Below are 10,656 nucleotides of genomic sequence, written 5' to 3' on the forward strand. Positions count from 1 at the left end.
AAGCTGTCGCTATCGAGGGCGGACGTGGCGCACGGGGCTCACCGGCCAGGAGGAAGAAAAGGTGAGGAAGAAGAAAGCCTGTGAGACAAGGCGTACTCTTGGGAATGCATCTTCGCTGCGGGAAAACGGAAAACGGGCGCCGCGCGAAGGAAGCTGGGCCGCGACCTGCGCTGCGGGGCCGCGCGGCGGGCGCGCGCGAGGCGGGGCCGAGGCGGCGGCTGGGCCAGCTCGGGCCTGAGGTAAGCAGGTAAGGTTTTTCTTTTATTTCTTTTTCCTTTTTCATGTTTTCTCTTTTGCAAATGCTTTTGGATTCAAATTTCAAATACCATTTGAAAAGCTGAGAAGTAGGAGAATTCAAATATGTTACTAGTATTTGGAAATGTTCAAATGGGGTTAAAGGTTTGAAACAAAACCCATTTGAATGTCATTTGTAAAATATAGGAAAAGGAATTCAAACCCAAAGAAGGATGATTCATATTTTGAATCTTCTAGCAAATTCAAACAACAAGAATTCAAACCTCAAGTTGAGATGCAAATTTTAAACTCGTGTGGCACAAACAAAAGACATGGCATGGCATGGATGCAAATGTATTTGTCATGCAGCATTTAAATATTTACAAACAGGTCCAACAAGGACTTAAATGTAAGTTGTTGCTCTAGGGCTGTTACATCACCTTTGACACGTTTTAGCTAATAAGCACCAAAGATGACTTTGCACGGACGCGTCAGTGGTGTCATAGTTATTACTGACACTTGCTTATTGACGCTTGCCTAAAGCGTCAACGTTGATAGTTTTAGAAGCGTCACCAATTAGCCATTCTATAGTACCGATGGATTCCCATGGTCCCTATGCTATTTTCAAAGTCATGCACATGCGCCTATTATTCAATAAAATAGAGTTCCCACATGCCTTTATCATTACAATTATTAAGTTTACTATATCATATTTTCATCCAAAATATGTCCTTCTCACCTACAAGTACGGGTGTGGCAATGCACACAATCATGGTCTAGTGTCCTACAAAAGAAGAGATGCTTAGAGTCTTTCCCAGACCTAACTTGTGATAAATTTGTGATAAATTCCATGTGTTATGTGTTATATATCTTGCTAGTTCTCATTTGTTATCTGAAAATCACATCCTTTAGTATGTGCTCATAGCTTGTAATTTCTGCGACTTATGTGTAATCCAAATTTAAGGATCAGGTTGTATGTTGAATAAAAAATTTCTGGATAAATTTTATTGCTGGTGAGTATGTTTTTTTAAATTACTTCAAAGTCACCAACTGACGGTCATCACTGATGGATGGAGATAAAAACCCGTCAATGATAATTAGTCCTCATTGATGGGTAATCAATCTGCTAGTTGACAAAGTCAAAACTGACGATAGGTAACTGACGGGTCTCTCACTGGTCAGAGGCAATGTTTTAAGACCTGTTTTGTAGTAGTTGGCACTACTAAAAAAAGTACACCAATGGCGGTTAAAAAATGTGGTCAGTGGCGGTGAACCTGTCCGCCACTAACCGTGCGTCACTGGTGTTCTGCCCACCACTGGCGGTGCTTTTGACCGCCACCGGTGCTGTGCCCACTAGTGGCCGGCAGGTATCCCCGCCACTGGTAACAATTTGGCGATTTTAAAAAAAAAGCAGGCCCGTGGCCTGCAATCCACAGCAAATCCGATATAAATCACAGCAAATGCGATATAAATTACAGATCTGAAATTCAACCGAGAAACCGAAACCAGTACATAGAACACACAGATCGATCGTCCATAGAAACTTTAACAGAGAAACCAAACAGATTACAGAGCATACACATCACTACTTTAACCTTGAAATGAAATCAACTCCATTACATAGCATATATACACATCACAGGCAAGGGCTCGCCCGAGGTGCATGCCGCATATGGGGCCGCCGTCGGACGCTGGCACGAGGCTGCTACCATCTTGCTCCCAGAGAGCAGGTCGTCCACCACCATATGAGAAAGAGAGAGAAAGAGTGAGAGAGAGAGACAGAGAATGAAAGAGAAAACTGAGAGAGATGAAGAGAAAAAGACGTACCAGTCGGGCGGATCCCATGGAGACGGGCTCGGGAGAGGCCAGATCTACACCATGGCAGGGGGACACGGGCTTGAGGGCGACGAGAGACGGTGGGGGGAGGGGAGGAGCCGCGGTGACGGGCCCGAGGAAGGCTGGATCCGCGACGGCTGGCCTCCCACCTCCATGGACGACGCACGGGGGTAGGAGGCAGGTACAGGGTCGCGCGGGGGCGTGGTGGCTGGAGGCGGGGGTGCAAGGGCCGGATCTGCCGAGTGAGGGAGGTCGGTGAGGGAGGGAGGGGAAGAACCAGGAAGGAGGAGAAGAAAGAAAATGAGAGGAGGGAGAGAACGCCACGAGGAGATAAGGCTGTGGGGGAGTCACGGGCGGCCAAAAGAATCACGAGAAAGAAGCACAAAACGGCCACGTCATCGATCCGGTCCACCACTCCTCAACCAATCAGAAACTAGCAGCAGGGTAGCATCCGGATCGTGGTTTCCTTTATGAAACCTCCAGTGGCGGGTCTAATTGCGAAACCGCCATTGGAGCGTTTCAAATTCATTTTATTTTTATTTTTAGTATTATATAATTGTATTCTGGATCATAATTGAATTGGTTTACAAGTTTCTCAATATGATCTATTTTGTGTGAAAATTGGGCGCGATTTTGAACCATATTGATAGTACTTACTTCACAAAACGCCTCACTTTTTGTGTTTAGAAAATGAAAAAAAAAACTTTCTTTTAACTGAAAATTTCTAAACTTTTTGACAACATTGTTTGGCATGCAAAGACGCACCTCTATGCAAAAATTGGATTCATTATCACGAACTATGACATAGAAATGGCCGTACCTTTGGTTACTTGGCTTGAAACTCATAAACATTCATACTTGATAGTCCATTTTGTGAAGTATTTTTTTGAAAAAATTTCAAAAATCAAGTTTAACATTTTTCATGGCAACTAGTACACATAAAAGGAATCCATGCCAAAAAAATTGACTTTTTTGACAATTTATTCATAGTATTAGAACTTTTGCAATATGGGGTGAACATTGTCGGCACATCTTTCTATGGAAAGATGTTGAATATTTCAACACCCTATAGGAATCTTACATAATTCTTACTTAGGTATCTTAAATTTTTTTTTTGAATTTTTTAGTAACAATCTATCACACACTTGTAGTTCAAATTTGAATTACTTTTCAGAAATCGCTAGAAATTCATTTAAATGGGGTAAAGTATCAATATAGCTATAAAATTTAAAGCCCTTGGACACAGCCATTTTAATACGTTCTACTTTGTGTGAAAATTGTATAGGTGCCATTTTGAACCATAAATATTGTACTTGCTTCACAAAATACTACATTTTTGCATTGAAAAAATGGAAAATCATTTTTCCTGAGAAAGACCGTGTTATATTATTGTTTAAACATGTTAAGGAATAAAAATGAAGACTATAGCAAAAAGAATTACATTGGTTGAAAAAATGAAGACTATAGCAAGTGTCAGGGGGTCACCAGTGGCTGTTCTAAGAGGTCACCAGTGGCTGTGCGAAATGACCGCCACTGGAATGAAAATCACCGCCACTGGTGCTCTAGCACCAACGGCAGTGATTATTTGAGTGAAAATGACCGCCATTGGTGAGTCACCAGTGGCGGTGATTTTTTTTCATGAAAATGACCGCCACTAGTGACCTAATCGGTGGCGGTGATTTTTTGAGTGAAAATGACAGCTACTGGTGAGGGTTCACGGAAGGGGTATTCTGTAGTAGTGGTTGAAAAGGTCAGGGTGAAGACAAAACCACCACCAAACTGGCCTTACACAACATATAAATACCTTGACCCGTGTCATTCACGTTGTATTGGCCATACTATTGAATTTTATTTTGTCGAGACGGGGATGGCACAACTAAGATGAGGTATTTATATTTATTGCAATTAATTAACAACAACCAATATGGATGGCCTAGCAAATTAGTCAGTCTTGGGTTCACATGACCTACGGGAATGCTATTCGGTGTGTGAATGAGATTCAGCATGCGAAGCTTATTTTAAATGTATCGTTTTCTGTGAAATCTGTTTTTTCCGAAGCGAAACTTTTTGCGGAACGCCCTTATACTGGATCTACCGGAGATGCTGTTACCCTTCGGCGTTGGCTCAGGGTAGCTGCGTCCACAAGGGCTTCGAGATTGAATGCGACAACAAGGGCCCTGTGCGCGCTAGTACGACTCTTCACGTGGTACACCTGTCCTTGGATCGTGACGATCAAGTCGCAGGTGATACTCCATATGGGGTCGCAGTGCTATAACTTTTCCGAGACGGACACCACATAGTACAAACTAGTGGTATGAATGTCAGAACAGGAACATATACTACAGATCAAACAAGTCTTGGGTGCTCATACCTGGTACCCAACTACCCAAGTCTTGGGGGTTCACACTGAGTAGCAAAGTCTTGGGGTGTTCACACGGGGTTAATTAACAGTGGCCATTGTTTTGGTGGCTTGCCAGGCTGTTTGCACTCCCAAGCGCCTTGGTGGTTTGGGAATCCGGAATCTCAGGCTTCTCAATTCTGCTTTGCGCGCCAAATGGTGTTGGCTTCAGAGGACTGGCGATTCCTGTCCTTGGTCTGAGTTCTCGCTGCGCTTACCTTAATCAGCGTCTCGTCCTACTTGAGGCTGCCTCCAAATCCGTGATCGGCGATGGCACTTCGACTCTCTTCTGGACCGATACTTTGATTGATGGGCGTCGGGTGAAGGATGTGGCGCCTTCTATCTTTGCGGCTAGGCGATTCCACTCAAACATCTCTGTGGCAGAAGGTTTAGTCAATGGGGCCTGGACTCATGATCTCAGCCCTAATCTTTGTGCTCCAGCCTTGCATGAGTTTCTGGAGTTGTGGGACCGATTGGCACAAATCGAGCTTGTTGTTGGGTAGACTCCTTTCCATGGCGTTGGTCCAGCTCGAGGCAATTTACTGCTTCCTCGGCCTATTTGGCTTTTTTTGAAGGACGTCTTGAGGCACCAGCTGTGGATCTTGTCTGGCATTCCAAGGTGCCCAACGTTGCAAGTTCTTCCTTTGGTTGGCTTGTCATAGACGTTGTTGGATGGCCGACAGGTTGGAGCGTCGTGGTCTTGATAACCCGGATCGGTGCCCGCTTTGCGACCATGCTCCAGAAACGATTGACCTTCTCTTGGGCTGTGTTTTTGCTAGGATGCTGCCGGGTTGGGGCAGGGAAGATTGGCTACCGAAAGATAGGCTGCAATTGCTGGGTTGGCGGGACAACCTGCATGAGAGGGGTAAACTTTGTAAACCTCTTACTACTGCAGTCACTCTCTTGTGTTGGTCAATTTGGAAGCACCGAAATAGAGTGGTTTTTGTGGGGAGCTCGCCTAGTGTTGGTGCTGTTCTCACCGCGATTCAGGTGGGAGGTAGTGCTTGGTGTCAGGCTAATCTTCTAGGTAATTCGGTTTTCGCCTTGGTTCTGAGTGGGAGAGATGAGTGGAGAGATTCTGGCTAATTGTATTTTCGGTTGCCCACTTGGGCTTGTAACTCCGTCACGGTAACTTCTTTCTTAATAGATGATATGCCTGTTTGGGCGTATTTTAGAAAAAAAAAAACATCGGTACCCAATTCATGGACACTAATTGGCTCCTCCCAAGCATAATTTTGTTGTTTTGCTTTGCTGGATATTGGTCCACTTGCCGCTCCTGAAAATAAACTTCAAGTATGTCATTTTCTTACCCCTTGCTAAAAAATTGTGTCAAGCTTATAAAAGTTACTAGTTGATGATAAGATTAAGCCTACTGTACCAATTTCCAGCTACATATACCACAGATGCTTTGTTTTTTGTTGAGGTGGGGATGGTTACAACCATAGGAAGTTTGTTGTCATTGACTAGAGGAAAGGACCAAGCAAAGACTTGGGTCGTGTATGATGGAACCACGATTTCGACACAACAAAAGTCTTCACTACAAGTCAATAGGACACTCCAAGCATCTTAGGTGGTTGAGGCCAGCGGCCAGCTTGTAGCCGGCGATAAAATTAAGCTAGTTAGACAGCTTTGTCCACAACTAAGCTAGCTCTTCCTATATGTAACTAACCCCAGAACACATGGGATGCAATAATTACTTTGAGCAGCCACTAGCTAGTGCTAGGCATCAGTTGGTTGGTTCGATCGACCATGTCGACCGCCTTGTCCTTCTCCCTGGCCGCCCTGCTACTGCTGATGGCAGGCACCGGCGGTAGCGAGACGGCGGTGACTCCTGGCTGTCAGACAAGCTGCGGCAGCGTGAACATCCCTTACCCCTTCGGCATCGGCATGGGGTGCTTCCGCAAGGGCTTCGAGATCGACTGCGTCGATAATGGCCCTGTACTTGCGGGCACGCCTCTACGGGTGCTGCACCTGTCCGTGGACCCCGACGTGTCGCAGGTGATGCTCCCCGTCGGGTGGCAGTGCTACAACGCCTCGGATCCCTCCTACGTCGAGGTGCAGAGCAACGCGGAGTCAGAGATGAACAAGGATGGCGTGTACCGCATCTCCAACACGCGCAACATGCTCGTGATCATCGGCTGCAACACCGTGGGCTTCACGGTCAGCAGGAGGACCGAGGGCAGCAGCTACTCCTACGCCTACTACACAGGCTGCATGTCCTTCTGCAACGACTCGGCCAGCGCAGAGGACCGCCTTTGTGCCGGCGTCGGATGCTGCCACGTCGACATCCCGCCGGGGCTCACCGACAACTACTTCGACTTCCGGACGTACGACCACACCACCATGATGGACTACAGCCCTTGCGACTACGCTTTTCTAGCAGACAGGACCAACTACACCTTCCGGCGCTCCGATCTCCGCATGGACAGAAACCGCACCTCACCGGTGTGGCTGGACTGGGCCATCCGCGACAACAGCTCCGGCGGCGCCATATTGTCCTGCGCCAACGCCACCATGGCCTGCGTCAGCGCTCATAGTGACTGCGTTGACTCCCCAAATGGGCCTGGCTACAACTGCAAGTGCTCCAAAGGCTTCCAGGGCAATGCCTACGTTGTCAACGGATGCAACAGTAAGTACTGGTAATACCTTCTCACTTAACCATCAATTGCTCGTTTTATGAAATACATATATATCGTCAATTGCTCGTTCTATGAAATACATATATATATCGATCTGTAAGTACTAATTACAACAAAACTATTCTGTTGTCAAATTAACTTTACATTAAAATTTTGATGGTGCGCACAATTTGCACATGATAAATCTTAATTGTTAATCACTACGTATTCATACATATATACAAAAGTCGGCAAGCATGTTTGCCCAACTTTTTTTTTGCGTTTTATCCATGTCTTCTTGACGATTATTTTCCATTTTGCACCATACAGATATCAATGAATGTGCAGATAATGCCAACTATCCTTGCTACGGTGTCTGCAAGGACACCCAAGGATCTTACAGATGCACTTGTCATCCTGGTTACAGGAGCAATGACCCGAGAACGGAACGCTGTACTCCGATATTCCCACTTGCAGCACAAATATCCATAGGTACCCTCTATTATCCGCCGCCTTATGTATATATAATTGCACAACACTAGTTAAGCTCTCTCTATATAGATAATTTTTCTTGTGAGTTTCACATAGTTCATCCTCTTTTCTATAGCTAGGTTACTTAGAATCAAGGTTTAAAATATTGGCAAATTTAGGTGATGTAAACTTGCTTTATCCTAAAACTCAGTATGTTGTTTTCCTTTTTTGACTGAGAAGCGAGTAATTAAATTGTGTAATTTGTGCTAGTAGATGTTTTGCTACAATTTTGGCAAATGTTCGTAAAATTTCGTTGGAATTTCTAGCCCCGATATCCAAAATAGTTTCTGGAATTCCTGCATTCAGTCATTTTGGTCGGTACAGAAATTTTGTCCAAAACAAAATTTTAAACCTTGCTTAGAATAAGTATTTGTTCCATTATTTAGCTATCTAGCTGAGTGTTTGGGCTATGTATAGGAGGTGAGGGCATAAGTGACAAGGACTGTTTGAGAATCAAAAATTCCTTTTCTTTAGCAAAGTTTAAATCACTAGATCTAGAATAATGGAGAGGCACTATCTCTTGTGCAATATCATGCAGGATCTGAAAGCACTTGTATTGAATTTCATATTTCTCGCTGTTCTCTTTAGCTTAATGTTTACAGTGCTTCAAGGCACGGCAAGGCCTTAAACTAAACATTAAGTTTACTACCTTTTGCTGGTAGATTAATAACTGCAGATTATTTTTTGAAGAAAAACAGTAGGTGAATCACCTACTGTATGTATTAATTGCAGCATACTTTAGTTATTAAAAGAGATTAATTCTTTCTCCATGTAGGTGCAATAGGTGGCGTTCTTGTCTTGGCATTTCTGTCATTCGGTTTTGTTATTCACAAAGAGAAAAAGAAGACAAGTGAGTTTTATGAAAAGAACGGTGGTCGTATATTAGAGGGGGCGAAGAATATAAAGATTTTCAAAGAGCAGGATTTAAAGCCAATTTTGAAGAAGTTCAATTTTATTGGAAAAGGTGCCTTTGGTGAAGTTTACAAGGGTGTTCTTAATGAAGAAAACGTTGCAGTAAAGAAACCGATTAGTTGTATAGTTCTAGAGGACAAAAAAGCCGCAAATGAAGGTTCTAACTCGAAGAACCAATTTGCAAATGAAGTCATCATCCAATCTCGAGTCATCCACAAGAACATTGTTAGACTTATAGGTTGTTGCCTAGAAGTTGATTCACCCATGCTAGTCTATGAGTTTGTCTCTAGAGGAAGCCTTGATGACATTCTTTATGATAAAAAGGAGTCTCTCAGCTTGGATGTGCGTGTAAGTATTGCCGCAGAATCAGCACGTGGTCTATCTTATATGCATTCAGAAGCCAATGCAACGCCAATCCTACATGGTGATGTTAAACCGGCAAATATACTCTTGGATGATAACTTGATGCCAAAGATCTCTGACTTTGGCATATCAAGGTTGATCTTGAGAGACAAGACTCACACCAAGTTAGTCATCGGGGACCAAACTTATATGGATCCGGTGTACCTCCAAGAAGGCCTATTGACAGAGAAAAGTGATGTCTACAGTTTTGGCGTTGTGATCCTGGAGCTTATTAGTAGGAAGAAGGCCACACATAGCGACGGTAACAGTTTAGTTAAGAGTTTTCTCGATGTGCACAAAAAAGGAAAGAAAGCCACAGAGTTGTTTGACGAGGACATTGCAGTACAGGGAGATATGGAGCGTCTTGATAGTTTGGCAGAAATGGCCGTCGAATGTCTTAACCTTGATGTGGCGAAAAGACCATCGATGACACAAGTGGCACAACGCCTTCTCATACTGAATCCATCTCGTCGGTCGTAAGTGACTTGTCTGCTAGAAGCAAACTATGTGTATTCTATTGTGGCCAAAACAGGTGTTTTGCTGAATAATATAAGCAATTATTTATCAATGTGGGCTGTGGAAAGGTTTATTTTGTTTTAGCCGTGAACTGGAAGATGTGTATCGTAGTTCTCTTCTGCGGAGATGGTTGTATTGTGTGTTTATTAATTAATCACAGTGAACAGTTTTTTTTAATCACCTTAGGCCTCGTTTGTTTACATCAATCCCTGCATGTATTGGAGTGGATTGCGGGGAAACTAAACTGAAATTCGGTGGTCCCCGTTGATCCCCGCCAGGAAGGGAAGGAAATAAACGGGCCCTTAAGGAAGAGAAAACCCACCTGAATAATATTACCCAAACAAAAGAAGTTACAGAGTTCGCGGGTTGCGAGGATACGTAGACACGTTAGAATTGGTTGCTACCTTTAGATCAGATTACTTTAGTTGATACGCATTACATCTTACGGGAGCAAGTACAAAAAACAAACAAGTATAAGATTACAACAGCAACCTTCTAAACATCCGACTAAACTGAATCTTCGGGTTGCAAACAAAAGCACTGGTTGTGTCATAAGTAAGAACAAGGTAGCACTAGCACAGAGGAGGAAGCTGTCATAGGCCGGACGCTGTTGGCAGACAGAACCGAGGCATCACCAACAGGGAAATTAAGCCACCACCAAGCATAAAACCAAGAGTTGTATTATCTCCAGTTTCACATTTCGAATGCTCACCAACAGAAGGACGGCAAGGGAATTGGAGGAGCATTTGAAAAATAGATGAAAGACTCAAGTTTATCAATCATGCATGAGTAGATACGCAGAAAACGCCACCAACAAGGTGGTCATGTGCCAAGAAATATATGACGAGTGGCATGATATTTAAAGGTATCACTCACTACGGGAAAACCTGGCGTTGCCGGCTGCCACAGTGTTTGCCAGCAGCTTTCTATCGGGCCACCGGCAAAGGTACAAATTTGCCGTAGGCCGACATAAATACCGCCGGCAAAGGACAAGCCGCCGGCAAACAACGGCCCATGGCAAAGAGCGCGGGAGGCCCACGGCAAACGGAAGCCCACGGCACAGAATGCCTGCACGTGGGCCCCCACGCGCGGTTAAAGGCGGGCTAGACGTCGTGGGTTGGGAAAAAAAAAAGGCACACACTTTGCCGGCGGCCGGCCGCCGACAAAGGTGCCAAATAAATCCCACGCCCCGAATTCAAATCAACCAAC

At 44.4% G+C, this 10,656-nt stretch overlaps 1 protein-coding gene across 1 annotated transcript; it reads left to right on the plus strand.

Moving 5' to 3' along the window:
- Nucleotides 1-3,695: 3,695 nt before the first annotated feature.
- LOC100830486 (wall-associated receptor kinase 2) lies at nt 3,696-9,627 on the plus strand. Its single transcript, XM_003580985.3, has 3 exons — nt 3,696-7,097; nt 7,417-7,578; nt 8,393-9,627. The coding sequence occupies exons 1-3, from the start codon at nt 6,218-6,220 to the stop codon at nt 9,409-9,411; spliced, it is 2,061 nt and encodes a 686-aa protein (XP_003581033.1). The 5' UTR covers nt 3,696-6,217; the 3' UTR covers nt 9,412-9,627.
- The last annotated feature ends 1,029 nt before the right edge of the window (nt 9,628-10,656 follow it).

Source organism: Brachypodium distachyon, chromosome 5 (genome assembly GCF_000005505.3).
Source record: "Brachypodium distachyon strain Bd21 chromosome 5, Brachypodium_distachyon_v3.0, whole genome shotgun sequence".
Lineage (NCBI taxonomy): Eukaryota > Viridiplantae > Streptophyta > Magnoliopsida > Poales > Poaceae > Brachypodium > Brachypodium distachyon.

What these genes read in the sequence shown, in the direction of transcription:
- LOC100830486 (XM_003580985.3), top strand. Translation starts at nt 6,218, where the DNA reads ATGTCGACCGCCTTGTCCTTCTCCCTGGCCGCCCTGCTACTGCTGATG. An exon ending in CGTTGTCAACGGATGCAACA is followed by an intron (nt 7,098 to 7,416) that starts GTAAGTACTGGT and finishes TGCACCATACAG; the next exon opens with ATATCAATGAATGTGCAGAT. An exon ending in TGCAGCACAAATATCCATAG is followed by an intron (nt 7,579 to 8,392) that starts GTACCCTCTATT and finishes TTCTCCATGTAG; the next exon opens with GTGCAATAGGTGGCGTTCTT.